Source organism: Cricetulus griseus, assembly GCF_003668045.3.
Source record: "Cricetulus griseus strain 17A/GY chromosome 1 unlocalized genomic scaffold, alternate assembly CriGri-PICRH-1.0 chr1_0, whole genome shotgun sequence".
Taxonomy (NCBI): Eukaryota; Metazoa; Chordata; class Mammalia; order Rodentia; family Cricetidae; genus Cricetulus; species Cricetulus griseus.
In genome coordinates this window covers 57,674,651-57,695,380 of record NW_023276806.1, presented here as the reverse complement: position 1 = coordinate 57,695,380, position 20,730 = coordinate 57,674,651, and the positions used below count along the sequence as shown (strand labels likewise).

General features: G+C 40.3%; 1 protein-coding gene across 1 annotated transcript in view; it reads left to right on the top strand.

The window, feature by feature from the left end:
• The window catches only part of Wars2 (tryptophanyl tRNA synthetase 2, mitochondrial), a 72,272-nt gene that overhangs the window by 26,953 nt on the left and 24,589 nt on the right, over nt 1-20,730 (top strand). Inside the window, exon 2 of the mRNA XM_027393780.2 lies at nt 19,170-19,427. Coding sequence (XP_027249581.1) covers nt 19,170-19,427 — 258 coding nt within the window. The remainder of the gene's footprint in view (nt 1-19,169; nt 19,428-20,730) is intronic.

The following is a 20,730-nucleotide window of genomic DNA, read 5'->3' as shown; positions in this document are numbered from 1 at the left end:
GGTCCTAAAATATAAACCATACAGTGAAGCTTCATGGAAATGAAAACAGTGTTTTATGATTTTTTTCAATTCTTCTTGTCAATATTGTTAGTTAATATATAAAATAGTAGATCTTATCATGACATTCTTGTAGACTTTTGAAAGTATGACAGTTGTGTCAATTGAGAGATTCCAAGAGATCTGTGAAGAAAGCAGCATCAGTGCAAGGAAGGCATGGACTAGGGTGAGGGGTCACATGTGGTTCCAGAAATGTTTTAGAAGAGCTGAGGCAAAGGGATTTGAGGACAACCTGGATTATATAGTGAGGTCCTGCCTCAAAATTAATAAATTATTTAATTAAGAGTTTTAGTAATAGTGTGGGTGAGAAACCAAATTGTAGGCAAAATTAAGGTGGATGGCAGATATAGGGCTCTCATTAGAGTGTTTAAATAGTGTGAAAGTGAGAAATACCCTGAGGTCAAGGCATACCTCCTTATGTTTCCACACAGGGTAAGAAACCCTTTAAGTACCTGGTAAGCAGGCAGGAAAAGAAGTCAGGTGTGTCGGGCCAGAGGCAAGAGGACTGTTATGAGTTTAAGGCCAGGCTGGGCTACAAGGTCAGCTTGAGCTACAGTGTAAGACTCTATCTAGAAAATCAATATGTTAACTAAAATTACAAAGGTGGAAAAAAAAAAAACTCATTTGAGCAGTCCTAAATAAAAAGCCAGGGCAGTTAAAGCTAGCATTCACCTTGTTTCTTATAGCTCTGAACTGCCCTGCTTGGAATGCCAGATACAGGTCAGGATTGGTAGTTTCAGTGGCCCCCAGGAAACCTGCAACTTCTGGTCCTTGTCTCCTCATCAGAATGTCCTAGAGACCTTGAGATAACTCACAGCTCCCTATTTAAAGCTGAACAAAGGTCTCACCTGAGTGTTAGGAGGCCTGTTGCAGTCTTGAATTAGACAAGTGGACATCACGCTCCTCATGTCATGGCATGTGCCTTTTCACCAGGGAAAGATTTTGAAGTGAAAAGATAGAGATGTGTTTTTATTTTATGTGTGTGAGTATTTTGCCTACATGTATATCTGTATACCGTGTACATTCCTGATTCTTATGGAGGCCAGAAGAGGGCATTGGATCCTGTGGACCTGGACTTACAGAGGGTTGTAAGCCACAGTGTAAGTGCTGGGAACCGAGCCTGGGTCTTTTGGAAGAGTAGCAAGTGTGTTTAACTTCTGAGCCATCTCTCCAGCCCAGAGACATATAGTATTTGAAAAAAAAAGAAAATAAAGATGTTTCTGGCCTCTAATTTCTCTATCATAACAAAAGGAAAAGTGATTATCATTTATTTACTCATTTATTCAGTAATTCCACAGTGAGGACTTTAGGATGTGCTAAACTTGACAAGGTTTGGGATTCCATAACCAGGAACAGAAACAATAATGATAAAACTCAAAGGAAAATAATAAACACACAGATACAAAAATTGTTAATTTAAGAAACACTAGTAATTATACATTAAACAACTATAGTATACAGAAAACATTTTTATATGGTGAGGCTAATAAACTATGGCTTGTTTGTATTTTTAGTATTCTTCATAAAAAGTACTACGTGTCTTATTTTGATTTGAATTAACACACGAATACTCCAAATTGGTTACTTACAGAAAAGAAAGTTTAAATGACTACAATGCTTCAACAAGCATTTGTCTGTAGCAGTCAGCATTAGCCATTTGCTGTTTGAGGATGCTGAAAGGACTGAGCCTCTCTCCCTGTTCTTTGGTTGTTAGGAACCATCACAGTAGAAGTCCTGACCCCTTGAACCACTGCAGCAGCAGATGAACAAAGAACCAACTAGATTTCAAAATATTTTGTTTTCAGATGTTACTTGTTGTGTTGAATCATCATCCAACATCTGATTCTGATTTTGAGATTCTTAATTTGTTCTTTTTAAAGATTCAGATTTTAAAAACATAAACACATTTCCACTCAGTTTTCCCATGAACCCCATCCCATAACTCAACTCAAAACATCCCCCCTCCTATGGCACCCTGCTGTGTTCCTTCCTCTGGTGGATTAGGACTACCCCTGTGTTCCTGGTGGACACACACAGTGCTTGACTCCAGAACAACAGAAATGCCCTGTGTTGCAGACTAGACACATACTCAGTGTAAATGCAGAACTCATCAAATCAGGCTGAATTCATACCCAGAGCTCCTGTATCCCTTTGGATACTTGTTTAACAGCACATTGATAAAATAAATATGAAAGTATCACATGAAATCCACTGTGAACCTTCAAAAGGGGTTCCTTGTACTGTACAGAGACTTGAAATTGTTTATAAAGGCTTATAAGACTAGTTCTTAAGTGCATAGTATTCTGAGAGGAGGACCCAAGAGAAGATTGCATAGTCCCTCGAAGAAGGGGATGGGGACAAGAACCCCTGACTACAGTGGGAGGGGGGAGAGGAAGGAGGTGGGAAGGGAAGAAGGGGAGGATGAGGAGAACAAGAGGACTGAGGCAGGGGAGGAATAGAGGAGGGCAAGAAAGGAGATGCCTCTTGGAGAGAGGTCTGGCACAGGGAAAATATCAGAGGATTTACAGCAATGACCCCAACTAAGAAGCCAGGCAATGATGGAGAGGATGCCATTGATGCCCTTCCCCGATAATGAGACTGATGCCTACCCATTCCTAGAGCCTTCATCCAGTAGCTGTTCCAAGCAGAAACAGGCACCCACAGATAAGCACTGAACCACACTACTGGAATCCAGTTGTGGAGAGGGAGGAGGGATGAGCAAAGGCAGGGCTGGAGAAACCTGCAGAAACAGTGGGCCTGACCTACTGATAGCATGGAGACCTTAATCATAAAGCTGGGGAAACAGCATTGAACCAAACCAAGCCCTCTGAATGTGGGTACCAACTAGGAGGCCAAGACAGTCTATGGGACCTCTAGCAGTGGAGCCAGTCTTTAACCCTAGTGCACAAATGGACTTTGGGAGCCCATTCCCTATGGAGGGGTACTATTGCAGCCCAGATACAGCAAGGAGGGCCTAGGCCCTCCCCCAAACAATATGGCGGACTTTGAAGGTCCCCCGTGGAGGGCCTCACTATCCCTGGGGAGGAGGTGGGGGTGGGTTGGGGGTGTGGTGGGGAACGTGGGAGGATGGGAGGGCAAGGGAATGGGAGGAATGGATATGTAAATATGAGTAGTGATTAGAGAATTTAAATAAATAACAAAGACCACAGGAAGATGTTCTAGTGGTTGTTATTTTGTTGTCTTTGTGTAGGCAGCCTGAAAGCGATTCTTTGAAAAACCCCAATGCTGATCTCAGATTATGTCTTCTGCTCATCCTCCTCTATGCTAGGATCCCTCAGCGCCTCAGAACCCAGGACAAGATTTCTAACTGCTGCATTCTGTAAACCCCATAGAGTCTCCGTTTCTGCTCCATTCACCTTATTCATTTACATATGTTGATACTCACCCACTCTGATGGTGTTAGGGATCAGAATTTCACTGCTTGGTGAGACTTGTAGGGTAGATAAGTTACAGTGTGTTACCTATGAGGCAGAGAGTGAGAGCTCCATGAGTAAATTGCAGTGCGGTTACATTAGAAACAGAGAAGAGGGAGAGGGAGAGAGAGAGAGTTTTATGACTCAAAGCATATTTTCAGAAATAGAATGTTACTATATTAAAAAACAACATAAAGCTGTGTGTGGTGGTGCACGTCTTTAAACCCAGTACTTGAGAGGCAGAGGCAGAAGGATCTCAGTGAGTTCAAGGTCAGCCTGGTCTCCCGGATAGTTACACAGAGAAACCCTGTCTCGAAAAACCAAAAGAAAAATGAAGAAGAAGAAGAAGTAGGAGAAGGAGAAGGAGAAGAAGAAGAAGAAGAAGAAGAAGAAGAAGAAGAAGAAGAAGAAGAAGAAGAAGAAGAAGAAGAAGAAGAAGAAGAAGAAGAACCCTGCCAAAACACACACAAACACACCAACAAAAAATAAATAGGTAAAAATAAAATCTGTGTAGATCTGTGTAGAAGGTATACGGGAATAAAAGCATATGCTACAAAAGTAATGTGATAAATACCCATTGGTGAATAGAGGCAGCCTTCTGGAGTTGTTCGAAAACCAAAGTAAAATAGGAAGAAGGAGAGCTGTCTTGGTTTATATACTCACACCTTGAGGACTCCGAGAACGCATTGTTAGAATGAGCAACAAAACCTCGGTGCTGCTATTTTACAAGTGAGGGCTTCTTCAGGTATATTCACTAATATGTAATGAACTAACTTAACAGAATGAAAAAAAATTATAAACAATCAAGAAAGGAAAGGCTTTCTTAATTAGAGGATGTTGAATTTGGTCAGGCTCAAAGACAGCGAGGGCTGTCAAGTTATTTTATATACATACAAACACACTGAGTGAGTGTAAGTCATAATCAGGATGTCGCCACTGAACAGAAGTAGAAAACTGACCTTGATGGCAGAGTTTCAGTGGAAGAGGTGGGAGTACTCACACATGCAAAAATTAACATTCATTAGTGAGTTTGAGGAACTGGAAACTCTGAATTGCTTTTGATACTGGTACCTCTTTGATAACGTCCTCTCTTCATCTGGATGCACGTTGCCAGTTTTATTCTAAGCTTTTATAAGAGACCCAAAGATAGGACCTGCAGGAAGCAATGTGGCATGTCAAAAATATATTGGGCTATTTGTTCTCTAACGTTATGGGCTGTCATTGAGAGACTCCAGAGATTATTGACATGAGCGTTTGAACATAAAGAGGGATGGTGGATTAATGATCAGCTGACATTGGTTTGCAAATTTGAATTCCCTTCCCCCAGTTTATTAATTATATACACAGAGTTTTATGAATTCTTTCTAAAGAGCTTCAAAGAAAAATCAAACATGTGTACTTGGTTTTTCAGAAGCTAAAGAAACAGTTCACTGTTTGTTTTTGTTAAAAGAAGCCTATATCTCAAAACCATTTGTGCTATAGGGGTTATGCCAAAAAGAGAAAAAAAAGAATCTGTTAAAAATTCAAAGGAAACAAAAGTTATTTTAGAGAACAGCAGTAGATCATGGCCATTCAAGTAGTGTGTGTCCTGATACTCCATTAGAAAGATGGTATACAGTGAGTACTTTTCATCAGAAAAAGAAATGTCATTTGCTAAATTCACATTTACATTTTTCTGAGTGATTACCCATAATGGAAATTCCAGTGGTGCTGTTTAAAGTGGAAGCAATAAGTGGAGTTTAAGCCAAAACCATGTGCAATAATTTTAAGGAATCAATGCAAATATGACCCTGGAACTTTGAACTGATCCCAGAACAAAATAACAGCAACTTCATCTGTGATTACACCCTCTAAGTTGATCTGTGCTGTTTATTTGATGTGGTCTGTCCAATAATGCTGCTTGCAACACAGCACCACTACCTATATACAGTTGTGGTTTGGCCAATCACCATAGGCAGTGCAGTGTTTTCCTTCCTGCTCTGCCTTGCCCACAGCACTGGCGTTTGCAGCTCTGGAAGGGAGGTCCAGTGGCCAGACTCAATCTAGAAGGGATGGCAGCCATTTCTCAGAAGACTGTGCATCTGTTTGCATCTTGTTTCTTAAGATTGCATTGCTAAGTGCAACTGGAGTGTCTCTTACAGCTCTGGCATCAAAGGCAGACAGAAGCAGTGTCTTCACCCTGCTTTCTTTACTGTGGGGCTGTGTTACTCCAACTTCTTCATCAAACATGGTTGCCTTTCCTTTTTAATCTCTGTATCCTCTCTTATAAGGAAACTGATTAGAGCTCACTCTAATCAAGTATGGCCTCATCCTATTTATATCTGCAAAGACTCATATAAAAAAAAAAAAAGGTCATTTTATTTAGGTCCATACATACATGAATTGGTAGGGAAACATAACTAAGCAATAGAAATACTGTAAATTCAATTTTGCCCAGAAACAATGTCAGCTGTTATATATAAACATTTCTTCCATTTTGGACATTAGACTACAGATCCTAAAGAATACTGACTATTCTTACTGTGTTAGTTAAACGTAACTGATTCTAGTGCAAGAATGCTTGATTTAAAGATGAAGTGTTCAAGGCAAATCACCAACCCAAAATTTCTCATGAGATTTTTCATTTGCTTAATTAAGATAAATTCATGGAGACGATTGCCTCTGCCATGCTTTGGTGGCATGTAATGTTATACTCTGAAGGATCCCTACACTAAAGCAAGGGGTTTGGGCTTAATCTGGGAAAAAAAACAATGGGGGATCCCTATTTTGAAAAGACAGTTCATCTGATGGTATGGGTCCTACAAAGTCCAAAGCAATTCAAACATTGGAGGAAAGATGAGGATATGACTGTGGTCCCTATTACTTTTGTAGTTAATTAGCCTATAATGGTGCTAGCTAATATTACTGGCTGCTTTCTAAGCACTTTTACTAAAAGTAAAAGAGTATTCTCTTCTGTTTAATTCTTGTAATAATCTCATGAAGTAGAAGAAAATGAGTCACAAATATTAAAGATCACACAGATAGTGATGAGAGGAGCCAGGGATTGAATCCATAGGACATAGTGAGGAAGAGGAAGGAATTAGGAGTGATTTTATGTCATTCCTATACTGAGCAGGTTTGGAAGGAAGTGGTTTGGGATACAGTGTTATGCTTGATAGGCAGCTGGTTGGAAATGCAAATGAATATACCATGTTGGTGGCTGTAAAAGGTTGGCAATAGTATTTACTGTTAACATTCCTCTGCTCTGAATAATATAATAGTGTTTGATTGTATATCTTATGTAGCTGCAGTGAAACATGAAAAATAATACTGTTTTCTAAAAAGCCTAGTAATTTAAACAGGGTGAATTGTTTGCAATTGTATATTCTAGGGTTCTTTTTAAGTTATGTAAGTAGACACCATATTTAGAACTTGGCAGAATTTTCCAGCCAAATAGATAGAGAAGAGGAATTTGTGACACACTTGGAGCCAGCTGGCTAATAAGTGAATATACTTTATCACAAGCCCCCTACTCTACACTTTGCCTACAAACAGCCCCTGCCTCCCTCTAACCACAGGTTGCTCCACTTCAAACCTGATGGCTTGTGGGAACCGCTTTGTCAAAATCATTAAAGAAAGAAATGCCTGTGAATTCTCCTTCCGAAGCACTGCCTGTTTTCTGTGTCATTTTGGTCTCATTAATCAGCATTGCAGCAAGGCAGACACTGTGCTGTGTATTTTACTGTCCCCAGCACAGCGGCTCCTCCATCTCTGCCCCCAGGCTGACGCATTGGGGAAAAGGAGAGAGGGAAGCCATCAATCTTCCCAGTTGCTCATGTCAGCGGCGAGTCCTTCCCCCTTCCTGTTGGCTGTCTCTCTCACCACCTGTGTTTAGAATTAGCATCGAAGCTGCTGCCCACATGAATACGAACCACTGTCCTTGTCACCTGCGCTGGTACGGGCCACCACTCCTCAATGAACACAAGTACATCAAGCAGTTATCTCTAGTGGGAACGTGGGAGGAGAGAGAGTCACACGTCCCTTTTGACCATTTTCATGACATAAAATTAAAGTAGGTTTTAGATCATGTATTTTAGAAGGTAGAAATAATATTAGTGGCTTGAGGACGTAAAAGCAAATAATTCTATTGAGCACCATCTCCTCAGAGCTATTTGTAGCCAGAGTTGATATGTGGTTCACGGCCTGTCTATTACTTACTGTCCATTGACTACTCACTCAATCCTTCTGAGGCTCAGTTTGTTCTTCTGCAAAATGACTACATAGGAGCTTCTGCAAGGATCGAGACAGCATTCATAGCCCTTGTTATGCTACCCACTGAAAACTCACCAAGTGTTAGCAAGTGTTGGGCCTCCTTGCTCAAAAAAAAAAAAAAAAAAAAAAAAAGTAGCATCAGACACATTAAGTGATGTAATATTAGCAGGCACAGGAGGAATTTGACCTTAGCACTCTCTGATCACCAAAACTCATGTTCTTTAGATTATGCTACATTGTTTCCAGTTTAGCTCCAGTTTGCAGATATTAATAACTTAAATATGCAAGCTGCATAAATCATTAGATATAACTTTACTTCCCATGACACAAAGTGAATGTGGTTGTTACTGATATTCACGTTGGTATGAGACTCTCATAGTTACATGCCAATCACTCAAGCTATATGTAGACAAACTGTATTTTTTTAATTTGATGCCCTTAGAAAACTAATATAAAATATCAAAAAGTAAGTTGTGAGTTACCCCATCCCCTCCTAGCCACTAGTATTCTAACTTCCTTATCAGCATTGTCTAGCTAACCCACACTTATACAGAATGACTGTGGGCTAAGCAGTGTCCTTGTCCCCTTAAATACAAAGAGATGCTTTGATTCCCACAGCAAAGTACAACAGGTGCCCAGCAGAGCTCATTTTAGACTGCCATGTTCTGGCTACAGAGTTGGGCTTCTTCCCTGGATCAATACATACAGTATCTATATTATCTGTTCTATTATATAATCTTTTTGTATTACATAAAATGAAAACTGTACTTTCTTTAAAACTTCTCCTACTGGTGGATAGTAGTGCTCGGAGTTCTTTTATAATTAAGTGATGACATTTACTAGATATCCTGTATTCGTGGACTACTTCCATAGGACAGATGTCCTTATGTTGAGTGAGCAAATGGATAAAAATAAATACTCATATTTCTGGTCCCCATAGGTGGTTAGGTAACTTATGAAGAGAGCTTACTATGCGAACCAGGTACCACTGGTTTCCATACTAACAAACCCTCTGAAGCCTCCCAGCTGGGTAAGGTAGGTACTGTTGCTGTCTTCATTTGTGGATGTTCATGACTACTTAGGCAATTGAGCAGGGTTTGAATCCAGGCAGACTGGCACTGTTTCTCGATTCCTAATCACGAGACCTGTTTTTTTCTGTACTCTTTGTACATTCCATGTATGAAATTCACCTTATGTCTCTTCTAAAGCTTCAGAACCATTGAAATTGTCATGAATCACTTCATGGTTTGGGGGTGTTTGTTTGTTTGAGACAAGGTTTCTCTGTGTAGCCCTGGCTGTCCTGGAACTCACTCTGTAGTCCAAGCTGGCCTCCAAGTCAGGATCTGCCAGCCTCTGCCTCCCTAGTGCTAGAATTTCATACATTTTGTGTAATAATTTGTAGCCTCTCAGCTTTACTTGATTAAGGCCACCTGTTTGTTACTAGTTAAGGCTTGAGTCAACCAACCAAACTGATGATCGTAAGACGCAATTCGTACCCTACAGAATTTACCTAACCGTCTATGGAGATCATAACTACAAGTGTTTTATTTTTAGAATACTTATTTAGAAATAGTCATGCAAGAGTACAGGATATCTAGTGCTACATCATCACTTAATTACAAAAGAACTTGAGAGTTGAATCTAGACTCCTCTAGCCAAGGAGGATTGCCAGACAGAGACATGGATAGAACAGAGTGTGCTAGCCATAGAGAATTTTGTCTTCTGCTTATACTTGGCATGTTTTAAAGATCCCTTTGTGAAGTTCCGGCTGTTCATGCTTTCTGAATCCCCAAGCCATATAAGATTTATAAAACTGGACATTGCCAAGTAAGACTCGCCAGCTACTGAAGATGGTGCACTTGCTTGTCAGGGTGTCTTTTCTTTCCATTATAAGATCAGAAATAGCTAGCAACATCCCTCTCCGATAACCTTCATGAATGCTACATGGCTACTTGTAGCCATCTATTAGTGATGAACTGTTTCAGAAGTTTTACTGTATTGTGATCTAAATTTTAAGCAAATGAATTTACTCTTCACACTTTAACCGTGTGTGTGTGTGTGTGTGTGTGTGTGTGTGTGTGTGTGTGTGTGTGTGTATTTCTGATCAAGTTGGCAGCTTTGGAGAATAATTATGTAGTAATTATCAAATAATTGGTTGTTCCACATTGATCTCACATTAGAATCCCCTGGAGAGCTATTAAAACTTAAGATACTAATGCCAAATCTCTGATTAAATCAGAATCTATGGGATCTGGGCATTGGTGTCTTTTAAAGCTCCAAGGTAAGACTGAGAACTGGAGGCTTAGATGGAATGGTCTCCTTTTCATTCATACATAATGTTTCCTTCTATACTTTTGTAAAGTTGAATGTAGGTAAAGAGTAAACCACTGGTGTCTGCCTTAGTTTTCTGGTTGTTCTGATAAAATGCTCTGACAGAAGCTACTTAAGAGAGAAAAGGTTTATTTTTAACTCAGGTTACAGCCCACGCTGGTGTACAGTCAGAGTGGTGGGAGCTGAAGCTGCTGGTCCCATGGCATTCATTGCCTGAAACAGAGCAATGAATATATGTGTGCTGTACTCAGTTAGAGGGTGCTTGACTCCCGACCTAGGAAATGGATCTTGCCACAATTAGATGAGTCTTCCCACATCAATGTAGGTAATCAAGGCAACCACTCAAAGGCATTCTTGGAAGCTGACTGTAATCTAGATAATCCTGCACAAATATGCCCAGAGACTTGCTTCCTAGGTGTTCAGTTGAACACTAGACATCACAGTGCTCAAAAGCTTTCAAACTTTAGCTTGCATTACAATTGTCCCAGAGACGTGTTAAAGCCCAGACCTTCCAACTTTCTCCATTTTCTCTTCTGTGGTAAGCCTGTTAAAATTCTTCATGAGTAGATCTAGGAGATTCTAATATGTGCCCAAATGATATTCCTGGTACTAGGAATACACATTACTCTGAAAGCCTCTGGTCTGATATCTTCTTCCTGCTTTTCGTCTTTTCTACCAGGGATGCTCCTCAGGGCAACTGCATTAAGTAGTCCTTATTTAAGTTATCAGTGTTATAAAAAGTCCTGGATTCTACATAAGGCACAATCTGTCATTCATATCTAATAATCATCCAATCTAATTAGAAGCAATTGACTATAAAAAAGTAAACTTCGCCTTATACAACACTGTTCCCCCTACTATTACAGACTTGGAGACAACACTGGATGGGTTTTGATGTCCCAGTGTAGGACTTGGATTTCATTTTCCCACAAAAATAATTTCGTGGATGTTTGAGTATAGCCAAGATTATGCTGTTAAAACCCATCCTTAAGGGATACTGTGGGCACAAGGGCCTTTGATGAGTTACCTCCCAGGAGCTTAACTACCATTTAGAGAATTAAGTTTCAGAGTTTCAGAAAAGCAACTTTTACACAAACTCTTACAACTAAATTTGTGTAGCCTTGCAATGGAAACATTTGGTTCATTTTTTAAATAGTTATCTTTCCAGAGAGATAGAGAAACCATTTGTCTTACATTTAACTAACATTTATTTGGTGCCCATAATGCACCTGGCACTGTGCTATTTTCTAGGGATTTGAAGATGAAAAAGACAACCCCTGCCCTAGAGGAGCTTGTATCCTAGGTGAAAAAAGATTTACTAAGCAAATAAGAAAATATTTGCCAAGTTTCTGGTGTGATTTGTGCAATAATGTAAACTGATGAAGTAGAGATCTGCTCTGCTTGTGGGAGGGATACTATGGCTGATAAAGTGTGTGTGTGTGTGTGTGTGTGTGTGTGTGTGTGTGTGTGTGTGTGTGTGTGTGTGCCTGTCTGCATGTGTACTTGCATGTGTCTTGGTGTGGGTGTATTTAGTGGGTATAGAATTGGGGAGAGTTTATTGTTGGATGGTGATCAGGGAGTGTTTTCCTAGCAGTAAAGGAATAAGGCATTCTACAGTGATGAACAGAGTGTACACCAAGGAGTGTGCCGGGACCCTCAGAGTGGTTGGATGGTGTGAACTGCCCATTGTGTTGGAGCCTCATCCCAGAGAAGAAATGAAAACTTTTGCTAACTCAATGTGTAGTATTTCCTCTTTTATCCCAGCCTTTCTTTTTGAAGAGCTTTGTGCTACTGTCTATTTGTCACTAATTTAAAAATATAAATGAATTCTTAGGAAAAGCCTTGAGTCAAGTGGATTCAGGTTCCTTTATGAAGTAATATCTGATGTTGGTTGGGATAAGCACAACGAAAGGGCTCCTCAACTCTCCCCCATTATCCAACCACATGCCACGCTCTTCCTTGCACTCTTCTATGTATTGGTCACATAAAAAAATTATATACAACAACCTTTGTTTTTAAAAAATCTGTAAAACCATTACAATCTAGGGCTGATGACTTGGTTCAGTGGTAGAATACTTGCTTGCTTGCCTAGCATAAGTACTATTTTAGATTTGATCTCCAGTACCATAAAAATGCATAAAGAAAAAAGGAAAAAAGTTAAAACAAATCAGTGTCATTAACAAAACACTGTAGACTAATTTATAAAGAACAAACATTTCCTCCATTCTAGAGGCTGGTAGTCCAATATGTCTCTGATACCTAGAGAAGGCTGCTCTCTGCTTCCAAATGGTGCCTGTTGTTCTCCCCTCCGGAGGGGTTGATCCCTCATGTAACAGAAGGGATGGAAGGACAGACAAGAATGAGCTTTCTCTGAAGTCTCTTTTACAAGGACATTAATCCTACTCGTGTTACCAAAGACCCTACTTTTTTCTTGTATGTGTGTGGAAGAAAAAAATTTCATCGCTATTAAGGGTGAGGGGAAAACAAAACAAAAACTCTGTGTGAACTTGAAATTGGTTTGCAGTAGCCGTAGTAGTAGAGGATGTATTCTACAAAGTAAAGATGTAGAATTCTGGAAGCAATTTCATAGAACAGACCCCATAGCAAAGGCCAACACCTAATAAGGTCAAGAGTCTTGTGTGTGGGAGTTTGGGAAGATACAGAAATGCTATCTTGTGCATAACAAATGGAACAGCCTTCATGGGAGTTGTAAAGTTTCATACAGTAAGAGGCTCTCCTTGAAAGCACTTCTGCTCCCCAGCAAGAGTGAACACAGGGAGTTCTTGCCAGGTATCCTTGATGGAAAGTCCATGCACTTCTAAATGATTATGCTTCCTTACACCTAGCGCTTTTGGCAGCTACAAGGGGTGGCCGTGGAAAGCACCATACTCAATGCCAATAGCTAGAGTGGCCGCCCCCTGTGTGTCTTTTCTTCTTTCATTTTTCATTATTCTGCTGTCATAAAATGATCTTTAAAAATTGTACTTATTACACTCTGGCTGTCAGGATTTAAAATTTAAGTCTTCTGGGGTAGAGAGAGCACTGTAACATTTAGAACCCTGATAATAAACAAGGTGGTCACTGGTTATACTGGCTTGAGGACTTTCCCAGCTTTCCTGATGAGGTTATCATAGGAGTTCTTGAGTTTGTTTCAAAGCTAACATAAATTCTGGTTCTAGAGTGATGTGAATAGTCCAATAAGTTCCATATGATTTTTTTCCACCAGCAGAATATCTACAAGGATATAACATTATAGTATCAATGATGGAATCTGGCTTCTGGACCTGTATTCCACTCTCACAGCGGCAGCCTTTGCCATAACATCATCTTTCATGTCCATCTGGTCCATAACTGCTAGGTCAGGCTCATTCATTGGCATTTCTAAGACTAACTGATTATCCATCTCTGGGAAATCCAAAGTATACAAGTACCCACAGTCAAATTTCATATGTTCATTTCATATGCTGTTCCATTTGAGGAAGCTGCATTAAGAGGCTCTGCTTCTTCCTGGAAATTCCCATGTGCATAGCACTGGTGAGAAAGCATCGTGAAATACTTAAAAGAATTTGCAGGAAAATGGAAAGAGATGGAAAAATATTGGATTAAGCAAGGTAACCGAGACTCAGACAGAAATTACATATGCTCTTTCATATGTGGCTCCTCCTATGCTGTGTGTGTGTGTGTGTGTGTGTGTGTGTGTGTGTGTGTGTGTGTGTGTGTGTGTGTAGGTGGTGAAATGAGAAGGATGTGGAGAGGGCAATAGGGCACACGTGACTTGAAAGGGGAAAGGAGACTGTTGGAAGGGTGGAAGGGCACAAGGGGAATTGGGGACTTGGCAATGAAGGGGAGAGCAGAACTAACAAAAACAAATTTTGTTTGGCAATGCAGTAATGAAATCCAATACTGTGTGTGTTAAGAATAAAAAAAGAAGCAGTTTTGGCTTGAGGTAAATCCAGTGTAATCCCTAGAAGCCTTCAACAGGGTGACCAGTGCTTACTCAGAAAGAGGGAGACACCAAGTAAGTGTCTTCAGAATGAACCATTGCTTGGCCATGTATAGAGAACAAGAGTTCTGGTCCCAGCTGAGATGTGCCCTTGGCTTTGTTTTGAACATTACTGAAGGATACCTTTCCCCTCTGAGAAATGGAATGGGGCAGGAGGTAGTAAGAATGGAGGTATTCAAAGGCCGGCCAATCTTGAGTGCAGGGCAGTTTGAGAGAGGGAGCACAGAACTGGGGTGGGGTGAGGTTGGGTTGGGTGTGGGGAGCTTATATCCCTCTCACCTGGTTCTCTGCAGGCTCTTTAGCCCTTCACTGGGAAGTGATGCCAAAGCATTCTGTCACAAGATGAAAGTGACACAGTGCACACAGAGAAAGAGAGAAATCAGAGGTTTAAATAAGCCTGTAGGAAACTATTGGATAATCTAAGTTTATCCCTTTTACACCCTTTCCCCAGATTAGCAATGTATAACCATTCATCCTAGATGTTTGTAGTGAATTTACTGTCTAATGGGTCAGTCATTCCCTTTTCTTGCTCTTTTTTCCTTGCATGTTAGTTGTTGCCTGTGTATTGTTTCTTGGGGAGTGGGGGGCTGCAGGGGGCTGAAGAATTGCCCTGTTTTGTCCTAATTGGGCATTTACTGTGTTGATTCCCAGCTGTGCATCTAGTTCTGTTTCTAGGCAGAACTGAACCTATTTTCCTCGGTGCTGAGTGAGTGTTTCTCAACAGACCAAGGTTCTAATACTTTATGGAAGCCGAAGTGGACTGTAGCAGAGCAGTGCTGGGCCACAGTCAAAGCTTTCCAAGGAGCAGCTGTCTCTTCCAGAGAGCCACCTGATATTTTTCCACACAGGATCTCCTCTGTTTCAACTCTGAAGTCTTTAACTGTCAGTAGAAAGATGTTCAGGAAGGGGTAAAGTATGTCTCAAGAGTCTAGAACTGAGATAGTGGTACATTACAAATGGCAGAGTGAGAATCTAGCCAAGTGCTAAGGGGGGGGGGGGCTTTAAACAGTGCTTTTAACTTATATACAGCCGAAAAGGTAAACAGACTTATAGAAAGGTATTCCCATCCACATTAGCTGGTAATGTTATTACTTTATTGCAGTCTGTGAAAATCGCCATTCTTGGACCAGCAAAATGGCTCCATGGGTAAAGGCACATGCCACAGAACCTAAAGACCTGAATTCATTTCCCAAAATCCATGTGGTAGAAGAGAACTCCTGCAAGTGGTCCTCTGATGTATTTCCATGAAACTACACACTGTGGTACAGGTGTGCCCCAACATATGGACACGCATGAGTGTGTGCACATACACATGCACACATGCTAAAGAAATGCATACATAATTCTAAATGCCATTCTTTTTAAAACATTTTGTGGAGGCATGCTCTTACTATGTAGCCCCGGCTGGCCTGGTGGTCCTTCACTGCCATTCTAATAACCAGCTAGACATGGAGATTGTTCAGTTGAGTTCTGGGTCTGCCTCCTTTGACCATAGTTAAGAAGTCTGACGACTGAGCATTTGATGCTCTAGGTGGACATGGCAAGGACTTTGTGGGGACTGCTGAGTCTTTGTTTCCCACCACTGTTTTCAAGTTAATGTATTTCATGGTGCTGTGCCTTGGCTCATTGGGCGAAGGCACTTGCTGCCAAACCTGATGATTTGAATTTGATCCCCAGGACCCACAGGGACATTGTAGAGGGAGAGATCTGAGTCCTGAAAGGTGTCCTCCAATAAAGAAATGTTACACACACACACACACACACACACACACACACACACACACACACACACACACGGAAGAAGAAACCATTTCATGGCTAGTAGGTGGCCTTACCCTTTTGATATAACCTGCTCACTTGGGATTAACAGCAGAAGTTCTCTTTAGTGGTCTCAAGCATTGTCTTTTGCAATAATTAACAGTTTGAGATTTTTCAGTTGCTTCTGAGTGAGGTCATTAACATTAATAAAATGTTAGGTTTGGGATATGCTCATGGCCTTATGTAAGAAGAGTTTCAGTTCTGTGAAACTGGTGAACCCATGCCACCTTTGGGTTCTCCACCCTCTTTTCTGGACTATATCATTATCCGTTACTGGTGTTGGTTCTAAAGTGAGCCAGTTAATTGCCTGGAGGTGGCTTCTGTAAAGGAAATATGCCTGAAATAAAAACAAAAAACAAAAACAAAAAAAAATAACAAGGAGGTATCATGAAGCAGTCCCTTTGCTCTGTCACCTATCTGGGTGAGTGCATGCCTCTGGGCTAGTCCTGAGCTGTTTTTTTGTTTTCTTTGGGGGGGGGCGGGGTGTTTTCTTTCTTTCTTTATTTTGGCTTGCCTGCTGTCCACTGGGAAGCCCATGCTCCTTTCATTTTCATTCTTCTCTGACTATAGTGCTTTTGAACACAGAACCCCCCTCCCATCCTCCCACCACCCAAACTCCACATTCCAACTCCGTGATCTCATGGTACCAGGCATATCTCCCCTGCCATGCCGTCAGACCGCCTGCTGGCTCTTGCTGAGGAACAGACTGCAACATAAACTCAGCTCAGAAGAGCAGGACCCTCTCTGTATATTTTTAAGACCAGAGATCCAGATCCCATTTAGAGGCTGTATTTGTTTAATAGTTCCTTGAAAACTGAACAAAACATTTCTTGTTGCGCTTACTTCTTGGTAACATCATTCCCCGTGCATTGATGCACAGAATCCCAGAAACCAGAGAATGGAAAAGATGCCTTAGCTCATGGTTAATCCGTTCCCACTGCTCATGATGTCTTTTTCCCACAGTCGATCCTCTTGTGCTTTTCTCTTCTAGTCTTCTCAAGAATTTATTTTCTCCAGTTCTCCTGGGGCACAGTTTCTGAGTTTTGACCATAGAGGGATTTATATGGAATTATTCAGATTCTTTTTTTTCAGGTTAATTTTCCTGGTCTCCATAACCCTTTCTATTACCATAAACAGCCACTCTTCTTCCTGGTCAAGTATTTCTGGATGGTATCTTTGCTTCCATTTATGAAGTTCAGAGTTTGTTTTTCTGCTTTACTTTTCCCTCTTCATCAATCAGCCCTGATGCCCATTAATCATTTTTCAGTGCACTGAAAACCCTTTGCTCATTCCCATATCGGAGCTACTGGGTACTGGAGGAAGCTTCTCTATGTGTTCCTTTTCTCTCTTTTCTCCCTCCCTCCCTCCCTCCCTCCCTCCCTTTCTTCATTCTTCCCTTCTTCCCTTTCTCTCCCCTCTCTGTTTCTCTGACCCCATCTTCTCTTCCCTCCTTCCCCTTTGCTCTTCCCCTTTTCCCTCTTTACTTCCCTCAATTCTCAACTGAAAAACATTTTTAAGTACCATTTATAAATTATGATTTGAAGATTTTACTAAAGGGGGTACATGTGTGGGAAGCAGGGATGAGATTGGGAGTGGTTTGATTATACTTGTTCATAGTTCCTTGAATGGCATTTTTATATCCTCAGAGCTACAAATCTTTTGGATCTCCTCTTGACTGCTTGGACCAGATTCTTGATGCTGGACCATAGAGATATGATGTAACATCCTACTTTGGCACTGTCATCTTACTAGCTGAAAAAAAAAAAAAAACAGATTATATTTGTCAAATTTGGAGTTCTTGGAGAAAGAGAAAAGAAAAACTTAAGTAGCCTTGACACTCACGTATTTAAAGTAGATTAGCTCTCAGGAGCTATTGTTATGTAAAAAGATACAGCTGTAGTATGATGTATGGACAGTGTAGTGTCATAGAGATGTCTATTCTGCCTCAACCCATCTCTCAGTTCAGGTTCTAACCAGATTCTTCATACCTTTGTGTGACAGAAATGGCATTCCAGAGCAGGGAGACAAAACAGCCCTTTTCCAGCTATGTGATATCAAAGCCCACCACCAGTGACATATTTCCTCCATCATGGCTGCACCTCAGAAATCTCCCCCCAAACAGTGCCCCCACTGGGAAGCAAGTGTTCACAAATACTACCCTAGCATATGTGGGACTTTTTCATTCAAACCACCCCATGTAGACTTTGAAATCCCACATCTGCCGTTTCCTTGCTGTGTGTGACCATGGACAATCTGTTGATATCTGTGAGCTTTGGTTTCTCATCTACAAAGTGGAAGGCGTAACAACCATTCTCTGTTAGGCACACAATTAAATGTATTCCTGTACATAAAGAACTGAGCATAAATGTTAGCAGCATAGCTGTCCAGTAAGTTATGGAGGCTGAGATTTTCTTGCAATGCTGACTAAAGCAACAACAGTAAGTTTGATAGCACCTTTAGTCAATGCATTTACTGATAAATGTTCAAAACGGTTGAATCATCACCATATGACAATAAACCACTCAGGAAAAAATCATTTCACTCTCGTTCATTTCTTCCTTCTCATTTTTTATAACAACACTAGAAAATGTAACTCTAAGGAAAGGCATGATTAAGACAAAATATTTGTATAATTTAGAAAAATATGCAGAATTTTAAAATTCTAATAAATTAAAACTAAATGATCATCAAAATAAGCATGAAAATAACTTTAACTTTAAAATATTAAAATGAAATGCTTTTTAATTCTAATTCTAACCTAAGGCCATACCTATTAAATTATAATCTCAACAATAAAAAATGACTAACAGTGGATTTTAACCTGATGTGGCCTTCTTTTTTTTTTTTTTAACTACAAAAAGTGAAGTCACACGCAAAATTCTAAGGCTCATTTAATTTCTAATGAGATGGTGTCTATATGCACAGGTTCACTGGGACCAAAGCCAAGCTTTTCCTCTTGGGAACTGCTGTCCATTTGTACCTCAGCTTTGCATAAATACAGCCTCTATCACCAACTAGATCACAATGTTTTGGCCAAGCAGACCTCTTCCTAGGCATCTTTGTACGCTTTGGAAGTAAGAAAAAACATTTCTAATGTCTATTTGTCTCTACTAGCACCCAGCATAGTGGTTTACACAAAGTACGCACAAAGCATTGCATGGTAAAGAGCATCAGGCTGCAGTCCGTAGAGATAAGATTATATGGTAATAGGTACATAGAATTCATGGATGCTGTCTCCAAAGCAACTATGTTTGTTTTTCTTTTCCTTGTTGCAGAAGGACAGTGTGGAACGAGTATTTTCTGGCATCCAGCCTACAGGAATCCCCCACCTGGGAAATTACCTTGGAGCCATTGAGAGCTGGGTGAAGTTGCAGGAGGAGTATGACACAGTGTTATACAGCATCGTTGATCTCCACTCCATCACCGTCCCCCAGGACCCTAGCGTCCTCCAGCAGAGCACACTGGACATGACTGCTGTTCTTCTTGCCTGTGGCATAAACCCAGAGAAAAGTATCCTTTTCCAGCAGTCTCAGGTCGGCTTCTCAGACCAGAGCCCAGAGGACTTGGCTTTTTTCATAGTTCTAAGCTCCTGTTCACAATCTCTTCTTAATTATTCCAGCATGACATCATCTAGTGTGATGTTTCCAGTTTACTATTTACATGCATTCATATCACTAAATATCCTTGTATTTCAGTACTGTCTTTCAACTTTCTCCTGCTATACTTTATAGTCTTTCATCCACCCCAAGGTTATGTCCCGTTAGTTCTTGGACACTGGGATCATTTTTCTGTGCTGGATACAATAACTTCCCACTGTTGACTAATCTCCCTGGGATCAGGATTGAATTTTGTGACCAATGACTTTTTATACTTCCAATGGTGGTTTATTGGATATTGAATTTGGAAGGCCTATTGGATAATTGTCATTGTTCATTCTTGGTATAATAGCTTTTGAAAGGATTTGATGGAACAAGCCAAGAAATTTGAAGACAAAGCCCCAGTGTCTTGTGTACAAGCCAAGAAAGTCTTCAGACAGCCAAAATAAATAAAGCCAAAATATTTGACTCATACCTTCACTATGGATGAGTCAGTTTATCTTTAGGCAGGAAGAGATCTTGCCCAGAGACAGAGCAATTTAGATACACACTAGCAAAGAATATAAAAACTCCTCCTGGATCACACCCTTACTACATATCTGCTTTAACCTGCAACATAGCCTCGGTCAAGGGGTCCCTTTTCTTGATCATACACTTCTACTGAGTGTAAGTTTTAACATGTGTTTTTATTAGCCCAGAATTTACTTCAGTGAATCATACAGAGGAACCAGCTGAAAGCAAATAGGGTAGGGGCTTATTACTCGATGGTAGAATGTTTGTCTAGTATGTTCAAAGTCCTGAGTTGAATCCCCAGCATGGCAAAATACACAAGTACACAGAGACATACATGAATGCACACATATTAAGTGAAGAATATCTTTAAAAAAATAGTCATCAATCTAAGCTTGTCACTCATATACACATGTGAAATGATGTCATCATTAAACAGGTCATGTAGACAACTTACCTAGTTTAGTTTTGATTTACAATTGACCAGGAAGCTTTTGCTTATGACTTTTCAAGTTTAATGTTGGATAAATGTAAAGTGTCTATATTGGGCAAATGTGGACTTCTTGATAATTTCCATGAATTCATTAACTTCTGCTTTTTAAAAAGCACCAATAAATCAGCTGTATCTTCTGCACACCTACTTATCAAATATTTGCATACATTTATTATGCTATCTTTATCCTATAGTTTTACTTTTAAAAAAAGACTTATTTATTTTTATTTTATGTAC